At 41.8% G+C, this 18,234-nt stretch overlaps 2 protein-coding genes across 2 annotated transcripts in view; both read left to right on the forward strand.

Moving 5' to 3' along the window:
- The window catches only part of LOC310638032 (histidine--tRNA ligase, cytoplasmic-like), a 35,974-nt gene extending 29,601 nt beyond the window's left edge, over positions 1 to 6,373 (forward strand). The window contains exons 11-13 of the mRNA XM_083358717.1: positions 3,934 to 4,050; positions 5,755 to 5,901; positions 6,058 to 6,373. Coding sequence (XP_083214843.1) covers positions 3,934 to 4,050; positions 5,755 to 5,901; positions 6,058 to 6,117 — 324 coding nt within the window. The 3' untranslated portion in view covers positions 6,118 to 6,373. The remainder of the gene's footprint in view (positions 1 to 3,933; positions 4,051 to 5,754; positions 5,902 to 6,057) is intronic.
- Positions 6,374 to 10,511: 4,138 nt separating this feature from the next.
- On the forward strand, positions 10,512 to 17,576 carry DND1 (DND microRNA-mediated repression inhibitor 1; the record flags this gene model as incomplete). Its single annotated transcript, XM_083360288.1, has 5 exons — positions 10,512 to 10,535; positions 11,184 to 11,313; positions 11,590 to 12,055; positions 13,622 to 14,040; positions 17,428 to 17,576. 5 exons carry the CDS (start codon positions 10,512 to 10,514, stop codon positions 17,574 to 17,576), a joined length of 1,188 nt encoding a protein of 395 aa, XP_083216414.1.
- Between the last annotated feature and the right edge of the window lie 658 nt (positions 17,577 to 18,234).

Consider the following 18,234-nt stretch of genomic DNA (forward strand, 5'->3'; position numbering starts at 1 on the left):
AAAGAGGGGCACATAACTAAAGCAGAATATCAGCAAATAGCCCGAACCTGCAAAGATGAAGTTGTCAACTTTAGAATGACCATGGTTGCAGCCATCTTTTTCCTTCTCATTCCTAGTTGCCACATGGCACAGAGGGAGGGGATGTGCCAGGTGTTGCGCTAGACAAAACAGACGAATTCCCTACGAAGGTAGAGAAGAAACGGAGGATAGGAATGATTGTTTTTTTAATCAAGGCAGGAAGTTGAGGGCTAAGAGCAAAGCTCCTTCTAAAAAGTAGCCTGAGAATTCAACATTCTTTGTGGAGAATGCTTTGTTAAGCAGCCCCATCCCAATAGCAAAACAAACATAGTCATGGAAACAGAAACTGACATTATTGCGGTTTGTTAAATATGTTCCATATATATATTTATGCCCTTGGAAGACCCAAACTACACATGTACCAAATGTAAATTAGTTGAATTACTGGAAGAAGAAGTAAAGGGTCTAGAGGCAACTCTAACCACTCTGAAACTAAACTTACAAAATGAAAAACTCCAAACTAAGCAAGAAGGCTATATCCAAATTGAACATAATAAGCAACAAACAATTTCTAAAAGAAATGACCCTGTATATGAGAAGGACCAATGGAAGCATTTCACTCATAGAAAAAAAAACAGCGACCAAAAAAAATGTCCCTGTTGGTGTCTAATCTAGTTCACTCCAGCTCATTCCAATGCAGCTCCACTGGAGATAAGAAATCAATTTCATATCTTACACTTGGAAGACAGCACCTATAAAAGAGGCAACACGAAGTGCCCCTAAAAAAGAGGCATCATCAAATGTCCCTAGAAAAGAGGCAACATCAGGTGCTCCTGTCATAGTAAAGTAGCCCAAACTTCCCTAGGGAAAAAAGGGGGGGAAAGGTAATAGATTCAATTCTAAAGGGAACAGAACCAGCAGTCTGCAGACCAGGTATTTAATCTAGGGAAGCATGTTGCCTTCCTGGAACAAATATCAAAGATGTAGACAAAAGCCTTATTAAAATAAACCACAGATTACTACCCGCTTCTCCTTCTTCACCTAGTGATGAACAACACAACAATTAACTTAAAACAATATTGAGATTATGAACAGCTAGGCAAGAAATTTAAGAAATTAGGAGCATAAGTGGTGTTTTCATCTATACTTCCAATGATAAGTCAACATCCAGTGAGAGAACAAAGGATTTTAGAAATGAACCACTGGCTCAAGTGTTGGTGCCACCAAGAGAACTTTGGATTCTTAGACTTTGGTCTGAATTACCTCCATGAAGGGCTTTGGCAAGGGAGGGGTTGCACCTCACAAGGACTGGGAAGAATGTTTTTGGAACATGACTGGCTCAACTTATCAGGGGAGGGGGTTAAACTAAAAACGAGGGGGAAGGGTAATCAATCATTAGAATTTATAGGACAATCTATAGGATCTCTGGGACTTAATTCCAAACATAAAATCCAACATAACCAACCACATAATGAGGTAGAGAGTGCTCAGCAGGATGGAAAACTCAATTACAAAGTAGGAGACATAAGAAACATACCCAAGACCACCCATAAAGGACTCAACTGCCTATACACTAATGCTCAAAGTTTAGGGAACAGAGTGAACTTGAAGTACTAGTACATGAAGGCAGAAATGATATAGTTACTGAAACTTGGTAGGATGAAACTCATGACTGGAATGTACTGATAGAAGGATACAAATTATTCAAAAGAAACAGACCTAACAAAAGAGGAGGTGGAGTTGCATTATATGTAAAAGATTAATACATACAGAAATGCAGAAAACCAAGGATGAAAACCTCCTAGAATGCATATGGGTCAATATAAAAGGGGGAAAAAGAATGACATTGCTGTATAGACATATACTACAGGCCACTCAACCAAGCAGAAGAAATAGACAAACTTTTTGCTAACCAATTAACAAATATATTAATAAAGGAGAATATTTGTATCTCAGGGTTGATGTGAGGGGTCCTTGGTGCTCTCTGAGTCAAGCACTGATGATGTTACCTAGTCTGGGTAATGAAACGTCTACAAGAAAACAAGCAAGCTCAAAGAGCACCAAGAACCTCTCCTAAAAATGTATGTAGGAAACACGCCACAGTAGTAACTTCCCTGATATCAACTAGGAGACAAACTGCAACAAGTGGGAGGTTGAACAGATTCCTTACCAATCTAGTTAACAGCTTTGTTATCCAAAAGGTAGAGGACAGAACTAGAGGAAAAGCTTTGCCTAATTCTTACTAACAAAGAAGTGATAGAGGGCATTGAAGTTGCAGAACTTTTGGGATTCAATATAATGTGGAATTCAATATAATGCAAATGCAAGCAATGGAACATAATCCAACCAGTATCTTAAACTTTAAAAGAGCTGATTTTAACAAACTCCAAGAGAACCTAGGAAAGATTCCATGGATGAAAATCTTATAGGGGAAAACAACTCAAGAAGCTTGGGAAACTCTGCAAATATGATCACAAAAGGCCAGTTCAGCACAATACCACTGAAAAAGAAAAATAAGAAATCCAAGAAGAAAGCAGCACAGTTTCACAAAGATGAAAGGCAAAAAGAATAAGTACAAAAAATGGAAAGAGGGACACATAACTAAGGCAAAATGCCAGCAGATAGAATCTGCAAAGATGAAGTTGGGAAAGCTGAGGCTCACAATTAACTAAGACTTGCAACAAATGTCAAAGATAATTAAAAAGTTTCTTTCAAATAAACAAGAAAAATGTCAAGGAAATAGTTGGTCTACTAAAAAGAAGATGGCAACAAAGTAAATAGAAGATGGCAACAAAGTAAATAGAGAGAAGATGGCAAACAAATCAGTATAGAGAAAGCAAATTCTTTGCATCTGTCTTCACACAAAAAGAAACTATAGCCCAACCTAGCAAAAACATAACCTTAAAAGACAGGCTAGGAATACAAGTTACAATAGGCAAGAAAATGGTAAGACAACACCTGTCCACCCTAGACAAGTTCAAATTACCAGGACCAGATGGATTACATCCCAGAGTTCTGAATGAGCTGGCAGACATGATCTTGGAACCATTGAGCCATGTCTTTCAAAGATCTTGGAACACTGGGGATTGGAAAAGAGCTGACAGGATTCCCATCTTCAAAAAGGGGGGAAATTGATCAAGGAAACTACAGATCAATGATCCTGACATCAATACCTGGGAAGATTCTGGATAAGATAATCAAGCAACAGATCTGTGCCACGATAGCAGTCTCTCAATATTTGAAGGGCTGCCACAGAGAAGATGGGCTCAACCTGTTTTTCAGAGTACCTGAGGGCAGGACAAGAAGTAATAAATGGAAACTATTCAAGGAGAGAAGCAACCTAGAACTAACGAGAAATTTCCTCACTGTGAGAACAATTAACCAGTGGAACAGCTTGCCTGTGGGTGCTCCATCACTGGAGGTTTTTAAGAAGAGATTACACAGCCACTTGTCTGAAATGGTATAGAGTCTCCTGCTTGGTTGGGGAGATGGACTGGAGGACCTCTGGGTCCCTTTAAGCTCTATTATTCTTTTTTGGTATTCTGTTATTCTTTCTATGATCACATGTATACATCCCATCAAACCAAAGGAAGTCTGGAATGGTACAGGATCTCCTGCCATGGGCTGGGGGTTGGACTAGAAGACATCCAAGTTCCCTTCTAACCCTATTATTCTATGTTCTATGATGTTTGAAGACTTTGGAAAGTTTTAATCAAGGTTGAAAAATATCCCACCAACAACTTCAGCCCTAACCCAAAGCTTGGGAGACCAGCCAGGTTCGTATGATTCTTTGGAACATCAACAGAATGAGAGCCATCATATTAATTTATTAAATCTGGGTTGCACATATGAATTGTAGTGGGGTTTTTTTATTATATTTCTGTAAATCTCTCCAACTATTTTTTCCCCCATCAGGCTTCTGAAGAGAAGATCCGAACCACAGAGACCCAGGTGCTTGTAGCATCTGCTCAAAAGAAACTTCTTGAAGAAAGACTAAAGCTTGTTTCTGAGTTGTGGGATTCAGGAATTAAGGTGCATCTTAATCATATCTAGGTCTCAAGCCAATAATTAGAATTCTAGACTATATCTGAGTTTGGTAGGAAAGAATGCTAAGTCTGTCTGATGCAATATAGCTCTTCGGGTAATATAGACTTGCAATCTGTTCTATTTAAAACCTGATAAATTATTCCAATTAACAGTATCAGTTTGATCATCTTATAATGCAATAGGTATTTAGCTTCTCAGCTAATGCTATAGATAGTCCTCAAGATGCCGAGTGACCGAGATGCCCTACGCACAGTCACTCATGCGCTCGTGACCTCCCGTTTAGACTACTGCAACGCTCTCTACATGGGGCTGCCTTTGAGGACCACTCGGAGGCTTCAATGGTGCAGAATGCGGCTGCGCAAGTTGTGATGGGGGCCTCCCGATACTCCCATGTAACACCTCTACTCCGCGAGCTGCATTGGCTTCCGGTTGCCCTCCGGGTGAGATTCAAGGTGCTGGTGATGACCTATAAAGCCCTAAATGGCTTGGGTCCGGGATATTTGAGGGAACACCTGCCAGCATCAAGTTCCCTTCGTCCAGTGCGCTCACACAGGGAGAGTCTTCTCAGGGTGCCGCCGGTAAAAGATTGCCGGCGGATAACACCCAGGGGGAGGGCCTTGTCTGTGGGTGCGCCTGCCCTCTGGAACCAGCTGCCCGTGGAGCTTAGGACTGCCCCTGACCTTCGTTCATTCCGCCGGGACCTGAAGATCTGGCTCTTTGAGCTCTCCGGCCCAGGCTGAGAATTTTTAACGGGGGTTTTTATTTTAAGGGTTATTTTAATCTTTTAAAATTGTTTTTTAACTTTTGTATTTTGTACTGCTTGATTTTAAATACCCTGTAAACCGCCCTGAGTCCTTCGGGAAAGGGCTGTATATAAATCTAATAAAATTAAATTAAATTAAAAGATACAATAGGTCACTTAATGAATGTTCAAAATTACAACAAACCGCCAAATAAAAGAATAGAGGAATCCAGAAATTATACCCTGTGAGGATAGGTGCTGTCCATATCACATGCCTATCATTTAATTGGCATAAAATTTGCCAATTATATATGTGACTCATGGGCCAATATTATATACTCTCAATTTTTATAAATATTTTGGAATTGACCTGTTTATGTTTTCAATTGCTTTGAAAAAGGTTAAAATTGCATTTTTCCCCCTTCTGGCTGGCCAGTCCCAAATGCAGTGTATTTAATTTATTCATATGTTTATTCAGTGTTAATGTATATTTTTATTGTGCTCTGGTCTTTTTTAATTTTCCCTACCTCTTTTTTAAAATGAAGATTTTGCACATTATACAGAATGATGTGTAGCGCTTGATCCAAAAAGCCAACTCTGAGCTAAAGGTGGAACTATTTATTGCAACAGTTCTGTGAAGAATCTCCATCCAAAAATCTGACAATAGAAATTCAGTATGTTGCAATATTGCAGGCAATGCTGGGTATATGACTTCCTGCAGGACATTAATCAGACCTATTCATTTTAATGTGTCCTGTAACACAGCATTGCATATAACTGAAGAAAACTGAAACAATGACTAAACAGTCTGAATAATGTACATGCATTATAATGTTGTTTTTAGTAAGAAAACTGCAATGAGGACCAGAATTTTTGAAACCAGAATAATGAAGAGTAGTTTCCATCATGGTGTACTAACTTTTTCTTCTTTTTTCTATATTTTCCAGGCAGAGATACTTTATAAGAAAAATCCCAAACTATTAAACCAGTTGCAGTATTGTGAGGAGACTGGAATTCCACTTGTTGCTATATTGGGAGAGCAAGAGTTAAAAGATGGAGTTGTCAAATTGCGTGATGTGGTTACTAGAGAAGAGGTGTGCCTGCCATTTTATTTTAGGGTTATACCATGATATCAGAATAAATAGTCAACTAAAAGTGGGGATGACTATATTCTTTGTGGTCTGTGAGCTTATTTTTCTTCTTGCAGATATTATTTGATACCTTAATTAAGCCATACTTTTGCTTTGCAGGTGGATATTTGCAGAGGAAAACTTGTGGAAGAAATCAAGAGGCGAACACATATTCTCTAGTAATACTGGATTTCCCTTTAAAAAGATCAGCAAAACTTCATAAATGTTGGCAAATTAGGTTTTTTTTTCCAAAGCTGTAACTTATTTTTCTGTAAAGCCCCTTAATCTTAGAGATCAAGGAGCTGAGTCTTAAAGAGTAAGGAGCTCTGGTTCAAAGCAAATGAAGGCTGTTTTTTTCAATATTCTGTTCCATTGTTTAAAATATTGACATTTTGAATCTCTGATTTGACTTCAATAAAATTTATTTCAACCCATATTTCTGCATTTGTCTTTTCCACTTTAGTAAAATGAAATGTACTGGACATCCAGACTTACATTACTCAAATCTGGTCAGTTATCCTGATCGGATATCTTCTTAGAGTACTCTGCTGCTTGTGATATTAGCAAGTCTACCTTGGTGGCTTCATGAAACAGTTGGACAGAAACATGGCAGAAATTGGAGGGGGCGGGGGTACAGTCCAGTTTATTTTGAGCCGAAAGTCCTCTCCAAAACTTTTCAAACTGAAATTTTCAAATTCACAACTTCTGAAGCTTGCAGCGCCAGGTGGGGTGGGCAGCGTCCTCAGACACGGGGGAGGGGGGACGGGGTGTGTGTACAGACAGCAGTTGCTGTGCAGGGCAACTGAGCCATTCCTCTCCACCAGGCACAGGGGTAGCTCAGCACCCTGCCACCCCCAAAAGGGAGGGCACTGGGCTTCCACCCTGCAGCTTATGCCACTGCCTATTGCATCCTGCCTGGCCCTGCTCTGCACCCAGCTCCTCTGGGATGCTCCAGCATTGTGAGGAAGAGCTGGGTGCAGAACGGGGCCAGGCAGGATGCAATGTGTGTCTGCAATGGTTGCCTCCTGAAAGACTGGGAAGGGGAAGGCCGCACCCTCGATTTCTCTCCCATGCGGGCCCCTTCGGTGTCCATCAACCTGGTATAGGCAACCTTGAGAGGGAGGGGCAGCTGGCACCCCAACTGGCATAGTTGCACATAACAGAATTAGCCCTAGTTCAGAAAATGGGGGAGGGGGGGAAGCAGTGTTGCCTCCCTCTCCCCTACCTGGTTTCATTTCTACTTACAGGTAGGTGTCTTTCCACAGGGAATTGATGGTGCAGAGCTACCAAGAAACCAAAGTAGCTGTCTTGCCTTTCTTGAGAACCACAACTTTGTAAGCGTTCAGGTTTAAAGCAGCACATCTTAAGAAGGGGTAAGAGAAAACCACAGGGTGTACCCCAAAAGCAAAAGTGGGCATCCCAAGTCTGCTCTCTTTGCTACTGGGAGAAGCTGAAAGTGCCCTGCCAGTGAGCACTCATGCAGAATGTGACCGGTTTGCTGGGAAAACCAATACAGGATATTGCTGTTGGTTGGGAAATGTTTTCTCTTGCTGGTGCTCCATTCCTTGCTTGATAGAGAAGACACTTCAGTTTTCTCCCCACCAAAGGTTTGACTTTAGTGCTTGCTTGGGCAGGTAGTTTCATTACCTCCCCTCCTGCCACTCCTTTCCCTCCACCTGCAAGCACTAATGGCTCTCGCACATTTCTTCTCAGGGAAAGGAAACAAGCATTTATTTTTTATTTTTATTTATTTATTTTAATTCCATTTATATCCCGCCCTTCTCCGAAGACTCAGGGCGGCTTACAAGCTTAGCTTGTAAGCTCTTAAAGGGCCCGCCTAGGTAGGATACCTGCCCAGTGCACAAAAGGTGAGGAGGAGGGACTGATCTGTTCTTATTGGCTGAATCTAAACTAAAAAAAGTTTTATTCCCATCAATGTTAGATCCAGCCAATCAGAACAGTTTCTGGGATATTTGATAACATTGCTTTTCTGCTAAACTGCATAGCTATCTAAAGGAAGCAGAAGCCCTTGACTTGGAATTAAAATTTATCATCTGTATCTTCCATTTACATTTGTCATCCCTGTGATTTGCTGAGCAGGGCCAAGCAGGACGCAATGATGGGACAAAAAGATGTGAGCTGTGGATCTGGTATAAAAATTATGCTACTGAAGAGGATTCATGCCTTGGACACACTTTTTTTTTACAACCCAAATGGTTGGCCCCATGACTACTAGGGTTCAGTTCATGCAGGCAGATGTGATCAATATACAGGTGAAACTCGAAAAATTAGAATATTGTGCAAAAGTTCATTTATTTCAGTAATGCAACTTAAAAGGGGAAACTAATATATGAGATAGACTCATTTCATGCAAAGCAAGATAGTTCAAGCCATGATTTGTCATAATTGTGATGATTATGGCTTACAGCTCATGAAAACCCCAAATCCACAATCTCAGTAAATTAGAATATTGTGAAAAGGTGCAATATTCTAGGCTCAAAGTGTCCCACTCTAATCAGCTAATTAAGCCATAACACCTGCAAAGGGTTCCTGAGCCTTTAAATGGTCTCTCAGTCTGGTTCAGTAGGAATCACAATCATGGGGAAGACTGCTGACCTGACAGTTGTGCAGAAAACCATCATTGACACCCTCCATAAGGAGGGAAAGCCTCAAAAGGTAATTGCAAAAGAAGTTGGATGTTCCCAAAGTGCTGTATCAAAGCACATTAATAGAAAGTTATGTGGAAGGGAAAAGTGTGGAAGAAAAAGGTGCACAAGCAGCAGGGATGACTGCAGCCTGGAGAGGATTGTCAGGAAAAGGCCATTCAAAAGTGTTGGGGACTTTCACAAGGAGTGGACTGCGGCTGGAGTCAGTGCATCAAGAGCCACCACACAGAGACAGATCCTGGACATGGGCTTCAAATGTCGTATTCCTCATGTCAAGCCGCTCCTGAACAACAAACAACGTCAGAAGCGTCTTACCTGGGCTAAAGAAAAACAGACCTGGTCTGTTGCTCAGTGGTCCAAAGTCCTCTTTTCTGATGAGAGCAACTTTTGCATCTCATTTGGAAACCAAGGACCCAGAGTCTGGAGGAAGAATGGAGAGGCACACACTGCAAGATGCTTGAAGTCCAGTGTGAAGTTTCCACAGTCTGTGTTGATTTGGGGAGCCATGTCATCTGCTGGTGTTGGTCCACTGTGCTTCATTAAGTCCAGGGTCAACGCAGCCGTCTACCAGGAGATTTTGGAGCACTTCATGCTTCCTTCTGCAGACGAGCTTTATGGAGATGCTGACTTCATTTTCCAGCAGGACTTGGCACCTGCCCACACTGCCAAAAGCACCAAAACCTGGTTCAATGACCATGGGATTACTGTGCTTGATTGGCCAGCAAACTCACCTGACCTGAACCCCATAGAGAATCTATGGGGCATTGCCAAGAGAAAGATGAGAGACATGAGACCAAACAGTGCAGAAGAGCTGAAGGCCGCTATTGAAGCATCCTGGTCTTCCATAACACCTCAGCAGTGCCACAGGCTGATAGCTTCCATGCCATGCCGCACTGAGGCAGCAATTGCTGCAAAAGGGGCCCAAACCAAGTACTGAATACATATGCATGCTTATACTTTTGAGAGGTCCGATATTGTTCTATGTACACTCCTTGTTTTATTGATTGCATGTAATATTCTAATTTTCTGAGATTGTGGATTTGGGGTTTTCATGAGCTGTAAGCCATAATCATCACAATTTTGACAAATCACAGCTTGAACTATCTTGCTTTGCATGTAATGAGTCTATCTCATATATTAAGTTTCCCCTTTTAAGTTGCATTACTGAAATAAATGAACTTTTGCACGATATTCTAATTTTTCGAGTTTCGCCTGTATTGACGGTTTTATGTAAAACCCTGAGAAAAATGGTGGGAAATCCAAATAACTCGTCTCTTGAATCTTTTTATTTTTTACATTATTGTGTGGTAGAGTAAAATGGTTGGTACCGTGCAACTATATTTCTATTTTCACAGAGCCTTCGTGGGGAATCACCCACAGAAATAGTGTGACTCTCTTCGAGTAACTTTGGCATATTCACTTGCTGTGTAATGTAAACATGGAAGACCAAGAGGATCCACTTTCCTCTGGAGAAGGAAAGATAACCCAGAAACTCGGGAGAGGCATGGCGGTTCGGCCTTTCTCTTTTCCAGCAGCCGGTAACTGTCTCCTGGACCAAGGTGGAAGAGGAAAGCTATCAAACTCTTCTTGCACCCAGCCCGGGCAAAGCTCCCGCCGCCACACGGGCAAAAGAGATTTTGAACGGGGAAGGCCAGGGAGGCGAAGAGGGCTGCCAAAACGAGGAGGAAAGAGCCGTCGATCTCGCCGGCGCCTCAAACGGCCTTCGCGCTTTCATTAGTCCTCAATAATCCAGCGAAACTCTAAAGACTTCACCCACCCAGCCTAGAGGAGAGGCCCTTCTTCTGGCCAATCAGGAGACGCCCTCGTTTTGGTCAAGTATAAAACGTGCCTCCACACCTCCGGAGTGAAGGGTAGGATTTGGAAGGTGTTGTCCGTTTGGGGGCCAGGATGAGTGGCATGCTGGAGACCCAGGTACTTCGGTGGGGTTGGGTTTAGGGTTTTGCCGCAAATGACTCGGTGGACTGGTCATCATGGAGTCCAGAACTGTAAACTCACTGATTAGCCTAACACGTTAGGTGCTGTTGTTTTAATCTGTTGGGGTTTTTTTGGCGTTTAATGCATTTACTAATACATAATTACTCATCGGTGTTACAGTAATGTTACCGTTAGGATTTATTTATTCGGGTCTAGTTAGGAGTAGAGTGCTGCAAACTCAACGCTGCTCTCGTGTTCCCGCTTTAGTTAGAGGGCCTGGAGAGCAAACGTACGGAGACCCCGCCTTTCGCCCAATTTTTCCGTCCTCTAGTAATTCGAGTTTCATGCTGACTTGGTTTGATTCCAAAATAATTTCTATTCTGATACAGTAACCCAGACGGGAGGCTGCAGAAGCCTTTTTCTCTTGCGGATTTGTTAATCCTTGCAATGAGTTTGCTGCATACAAGATTGAAATATGATGCCCCTGAAGTACTCTGAATGTTCAGAAAGGGTTAGATAAATGGTGTTACTGTTCAAATCAAGACAATTGCAATGGAAATACTTGAAGGAAATGTTCCCAAGATACTTGTAGGATTATTAGAGATAGGTACTGCACTGGATTTGTGTTGTGTTTATTCTACCTAGATAGCACCTCAAATGTGGAGTGAAAAAATAAACCAGGATAATAAAGCTGCTCTTCTGACTTGGGTGAAAGAGACTGGAATCCAGTTAGTGCAGATCAATGGGCAGAGAAAATACGGTGGTCCTCCACCAGGTGAGCAGAAAATTTTGAATTAAAAATTAGTAGTGTAATCTAATTTTGCATTAATGTGTAGTGGGATAGCTGACAATGGCGTTGGCGATCTTTCCTGTGTCATTAGTAACATGCCACAACCTCGGCCTTTAGTCCTCCTCCAGATATTAACTGTGGCTCTTGGCTACCAAAAAGGTTGCCTAAATGTATTGCAAATCAATATGAACAAAGAACATTTCACTTTGGGAAGTGAAAATACTTGGAGGGTAACGTGAGTTTTCCTTTCTCTTTCCACAGGATGGGCTGGCTATGCCCCACCATCCGGTTCAGAGGTTTTTATAGGAAAAATCCCCCAGGATATCTATGAGGATAAACTTATTCCTCTCTTCCAAAGTGTGGGGAGGCTTTACGAATTTCGTCTCATGATGACATTTAGTGGGCTTAACCGTGGCTTTGCCTATGCTAAATACATGAACCGTCGAAATGCCCAGGAGGCAATTGCTTTACTCAACAACTTTCAAATCCAGTCTGGCTCCCCCATTCTGGTCTGTAGAAGCACTGAGAAGTGTGAGCTCTGCATTGATGGTCTGGCACTCTCGCTGAAAGAGTGCCACCTTTTGCCTATGCTGCAGGAACTTACCCCAGGACTCCATAGCATCTCCTTACATGCCAGCCCTTTCAGGAAGAAGAGGCAGCTGGCAGAGGTGAAATACATTTCCCACCAGGCTGCTGCAATAGCCAAGAAAAATCTTGTGGAAGGTTTGTTTTATGTTTTGCCATAGGGGGAAAAAGAATATGGCTAAATAATGTTCCGTGAACCAAATATTCTTTATCGTGTGCTGTGCTGGAAATGGCCAGGAAAGCTGCAGATTTCCTTTTCACCTAAAGCTTTGCGGTCAGCAAAACGGCAGCAGAATCTTTGGAAACAGTTTCCAAGTTAGGAAAAAAGGCTTGACAGTGAAACATCCGGGATGGTATAAATGGATGAACGTTGTTTAAATCTCACACAGGGAAGTGAAATTAAGCACTCCACCCCATAATGAATCTCTTGCATTTGTTGTCTTTTCAAAATGTATGATGACAAAATAAGTATGTTTGGGAACAATTTAGCAAACTTTCATTACTTAGGAAAAAATATTGGACAGAGTTGGCCAAAGAAATCTGTTCTCCTGGTTACTAGATTTCCATAGTCTTTTTCTAGAAAAGTGATGGTGAACCTATAATATGTGTCTTGGAAGACATGCCAGACCTCCAGACCCTCTGGAAGTTGCGTGAGAGGGCTCTGCTCTTGTACAACCTCTGGAGTCTCTAAAAAGCATGTGAGAACGGGGCGTACTTTCCTGTTCTTTTTGGAGGCTGAAAGTCCCTGTAAGAGCTCTCTGACTTGGAGCTGCCTCAGATAGACATTTACAGTTATGTAGGTATTTTTTTTTATTTATTGAAGGGATGCGGTGGCTCAGTGGGTTAAGACGCTGAGCTTGCTGATCAGATGGTCGGCAGTTTGGTGGGTTGAATCCCGGGTGCCGTGTAACAGAGTGAGCACCTGTTACTCGTCCCAGCTTCTGCCAACCTAGCAGTTCGAAAGCATGTAAAAATGCAAGTAGAAAAATAGGGACCACTACGGTGGGAAGGTAACAGCGTTCCGTGCAGCTTTGGTGTCTAGTCATGCCGGCCACATGACCACGGAGACGTCCTCGGACAAGCGCCGGCTCTTCGGCTTTGAAATGGAGATGAGCACTGGCCCCTAGAGTCGGAAACGACTATCACGCATGTGCGGGGGAACCTTTACCTTTACCTTTTTAGGTATTTATTAAATAATATATTTAAATAATGTATTACTCCATTATGAATTGTGTCTCTTGTTGGGGACAGGGAGTGATACACCATCATTCAAGGTAGGCACTTTCTGAATTTGTGACAGGCCTGAGCCCAAAGGTTTTGCCATCGCTGTTCTAGAACTTTTAGAACAGAGTTGGGGAGCTGTGCCCCCTTTTTGACTTGTGGACTTCAACTCCCAGAATTCCTGAGCAGGCTCAGGACTTTTCGGAGTTGAAGTCCACAAGTCATAAAAAGGCCAGAGTTCCCCACCCGTTTTTTTTTTTTTATTGAAAAGTTTTAACATACAATTTATCTTTAACAATCCCCCCTCCCCCTCCCTTCTCCCTCCCCCCCTAACGTTTTAGAAGAGGCTTCTCCTTATTGCCAAAGCAGAATCACTGAGGTACATGTGAACTTTGATGATCTGGAAGTTAGGCACATTTATTAACCAAATGCAGAGCAACGTATATTGAAAGTCAGATATGCATCGCTTTTTCTCTTATGCAGGTAGCTTGTGTCTCTGTGGAGATGAAATTGAAGTGGCTTGGCTAACACCTATCATTAAACAGGAGCTCCATAATGCCTCAGTTCCAGGTAATCCAAAGGCCCTGCCATCCAGCTGGAGCCATAGAAGTGTTCTTCATCAAGTGTCTTCTGGGCCTGTAGACGGCCACATGCTACCAGCAAGGGCCAGTGTGTTGGATTATTTAAAACTGCAGTGTGAGCTGCATCAGCTGGGCCCTCCTGTAATCTTTACAAAATGTGTGCAGAGGAATCCTGAAGACTGGCTGCAGTTCTGGTATAAGGTGGTGATACCAAAATATCCATCCCCCTTCAGTGGATTCATTTGGATCAAACCTGATCCCTCCGGCTTGGAAGACGATGAAAATGTAAAGAATTTTGTGGCCTTGCAGCTACTTAAAGTCCTAGGTAAGTGTGTGTATGGTTTAATTTGGGAAACAATTATTGTATTAATGATAGTTTATTGATTGCTTCCCAGAAAATAAAAGTAAAATACAGGATCTAACTCCAGGGTAAAATAGATACAAATACAGTAATAAAATACAAATGTGATAAATGCAAAGAATCAACACTTGGATAACACATCACCCTGACATAATACCCTAATCCATTCAATGTAGCGCTTAGCTGAGTTGCCTTGGCTATAAACCTAGCAGTTCTGATTACGATGTCTACATTAGAGCCCTGGAGCAAATGGGGCAATCTGAGATTCAAGTTCTAGTAGGCTGTTGGAAAAGCAGGGATGTTTAAACGCCGAAGCCTAAAAGGGGCAGAGAGTCGGCAGTCAGATAACACATGATTCATATTTTTGAATGCTGGGGCAGCACATGTGCGTGTCCCTGCCAAATCATGACTTGTCCATGCTTGTTCATGGAATCCAGCAACTCAAATCTTGCTCTATGATAGGTCCTTCTTAAGAATGACCAAAAATTCATTGACAGTGTTTTTCGAATTGGAAGATGATTTTATTTTTTAGTCAATTGAAAGATCTATTTTTGCCAATAGTTCCATGTCTGTGTGAGTGTTTGAATTTATGACAAGAGTTGAAAAAGGAGACCTGCGACCAGGGTCCAAAGTTCCAAAGATCACTATCCCCCTGCAGTCACATGGGTGCTTTTTGGTGCTTGCAAGCATCCCATGAACTGTGCTGAAACGACTGCTGCAAAAAAAATCATAAAGTTGGGTTGGTCACATAACTGATCCCATTTTACAGCCATTTGCAATTGTAATAGGCAGGCTCCATTATGGTCAAAACTCAACTACCTCTATTCAGTTCTGGATTAGCACCATCCTGCACAGCTAATTTTAATTCTTAATAAATGTGTAAGTAGTAATGAGATTGTATTTTCAGACAAGTGAAATGCTTTTGTAAAGATGTATAGGCGCTATACCATTATTATTATTTTAAAGGCAGAATGATCTTGGAAATGTTGAAAAAAACCTAAAAGTTGTTTTTTTTTAAACAGGGTACCCAGTGATGTAAAAGAGAATCATTCTTCAAACTAATGAAGCTTGTGTGTCTTACTCTTTTAATTGCTTTCACTGAGCCAAATTCATATAAAAAATGGGTGCTGGATCTCTTCTGCTTTATTTTCTGTGGGAGGATTTGAGGATTTTTTTTTGTTCTGGTTTTCATGTTGATAGGTTATTTTGGGAGCAGCCTATGCAGTTTTAGAAAGACGACAGAAGCTGTTGGTTACTGGATAACACAACGTGGGTGTGGTCTGTACAGCATCTAAAATCCAGCAATGACCAATTTTCTTTTAAGATTGTGGGTTGTTTTCCTCTTATGTTCAAGTACTGTCCTTTTATATTTTAGTATTTAAATATGTTTTCATTTCTTGACAGTTTGAATTTACATTGCAGCCAGGTGCCTTAGGAGAAGAGCATCTTGGAGATACCATAGTACTGAATGTTGTTAGTGTTTGCTGGGTAGGAAAAAAAACCTTTTTTTCTATGAAAGGAAGAATGTTTCTGTAATACTTAATCTTTCCAATATTGGAAGCCAGCATGCACTGGACAGGGAGGCCTTGTTCTGACATCTTGGAAATGCAACACTAACACAGATGCTGCATTAACAGAGGAAGCTTATTCCACATGAAAAATAGTAAAGGGTATCTAAAGGTTTCAAGGAAACTGCATTACGTCTTTTATTGCTTTGCATGTTTCAGTGCTGGAATTGATAAGTAAGGCATATCTGTATTAAACGTTTTGACATAAATGTTGTGTAGTCTCTTTCTGAAATAATAGCTTTATTGATTACAACTAATAGAGATTTCATTGTGAAATTTAATGCTTGGATATCATTTGTGTTCTTGCTTTCCACACAATTACTGTCTTCCAGTATCTATGGAGATTTTTTTTTTAAAAAAACTTATCATATTAAGGAAGCCTTGGTGGAGCAGTGGGCTAATGCCTCCTTAAGTAACACCAGCTGCCTGCAATTAGTGCAGGTTCGAGTCCCACCAGGCTCAAGGTTGACTCAGCCTTCCATCCTTCCCAGGTAGATAAAATGAGGACCCAGATTGTTGGGGGCAATAAACTGACTTTGTAATAATGCTGCTTGGGGGGGGGGAAAGCCCTAATAAGCAGGCATATACATAGAATGAAGGCTATTGCTAAGCACATTGATTTGTGCTTCTTAGATTGTAAGCTGCCCTGAGTCTTCAGAGAAGGGCGGGATATAAATGAGATTTTAAAAAAAAAAGAGGCATCACTTTCCTTTGGCCTAATGGTTTCTATGCATGAGAACTAGGATCATTTAATCAACACTTCTTTAACACAGCATTCTCATATAGTTAATTTCAGATTATTTATAGTACTTTTATGCCATCCAGTTCAACTATATTGTTTAGATAAATTACAAAAAGTTCAAGATAACATTGATAATACAAAACAGAGGTTGCTCATACAAGTAGCTATCCTGAAAAAGGCTGAATATCTGTGCAAATATGTTTTCCACAATATGCAGGAAATGGAAGCAAAGATGTGGCCAATGTTCTAAGCATGAGTGCTGCTCTCAAGGTCTAGTTTTTTTTTGGGGGGGGACCCCTTCTCATCTGAATCTCATGGGGATGGTAGGTTCTGCATGCTAGTTGCTAAGTGCCAGTCATTGGAACAAAAGATCACATTACAATTTACTTTTACCTTCCCTATTAACTCTGCTTGTCACAAACTGGTTGTGAAGAGTATACAGTGGTGATTATGTAACTGTGGGATGCTGTGATGGTTCTAAATGCATGCCAGTTGCAAAGTGCCCAAATCCTGATTACATGAACATGGGCTACTACGACACTCAGTAATGCAAGGATTGGTCACAAAACCATTTTTAATGCCATACATAACCCAATACTTTTCAACCTTTCCACAGATTGTACCACTTTTAGGACATGAAAATATTTGAGTACCACCAATGCTTAGCAAGGTGTCAAAAACCTGATAGCCAAAAAAACAAAAAGGGGGAAAAAATGCTGGTTTTAATTTCTTCGGTGGCGGTTCCTTTGCTGAATCACTTTCCCTTTGCACTGACAAACGTGCGACTAATTTATCCATATTTATTAATATGCACCGCTACGTTGGTGGTCAGGTGGTTGGTCAGCCCTTCTTCCTCTCTGTCTCCTCTCTCAGTCCTTATTCCTTCATTGATCCCTCTGCTTCTCTCGCAGAAGCCTCTGCTCCCTCTTTCTTCATCCCCCTCTTTCCCCGTCATTTTTTTCTCTCCCTCTCCCACCAAAACCACCTGTTATATGCTCTTCCCTCTCCTTTTCCGGGGGGGGGCACTTTCTGGGGCTCAAGGAGAGCTCCAGCATCAGTTGCTACCCCAGTCTCACTCCCCCACGCAGTCACCCACTCCCCTGCTGGCCATTGCACACAGCGCTGATCAGCTGGAGCTGCGTGCGCTAATCCTGGGGCCTCAGCAGAGCCTAGCAACACTGCAGCTCTAGCTGACCTTCCCCCAGGCCTGTGTGATGTTGCCGCCAGTTCAGCTCATCCCACTACCCTCGTCTAGCTCACTACCACCTGCCAGGTGTCAAAAGTACCACCAGTAGTACGCATATCACCGGTTGAAAAGCCCCGCCATAACTACAAGTGGTCAGTAAATGAGGCAGTCAATAAGTGAGGACTATCTGCAATTTCATTTAAATATGCAGTATAAAATGTTTGCTGTTGTCATATAGGTCAGAGGTCCCCAACTTTTTGAGCACCAGGGACCGCTTCCTTGGAGAAAGATTTTTCTATGGACCGGAGGGGGCGTGATTTTATGTACTGCCTGCATCCCGTGTTTGAGGTTTTGCTTGTTTGCATGGCCCAGCTTCTGGTATGCCACGGCCCGGTGCCGGTCCACGGACTCGGGGACCCCTGATATATGTACATTAAACAAAACCCAAGTTTTATCCTGTACTGGCTATTTCTTACTTCCTCTGGAATAGTGGTTGGCAGCTCTAAGCACCCTAGCCTCCTATTGCAAAATTCAAAATACCTGAAGATCGTACTTAAAAAGTTAACCTTATTCAAATAAGGTCCACTACATAATCAAAGGGTCTCTTACAGTACCTTTAACTATTCTCCACTGGAATTGACGAGGTGCCAATTCATGGGAGG

The sequence above is a fragment of the Vipera ursinii genome (assembly GCF_947247035.1).
Source record: "Vipera ursinii genome assembly, chromosome: 3".
NCBI classification, from domain to species: domain Eukaryota; kingdom Metazoa; phylum Chordata; class Lepidosauria; order Squamata; family Viperidae; genus Vipera; species Vipera ursinii.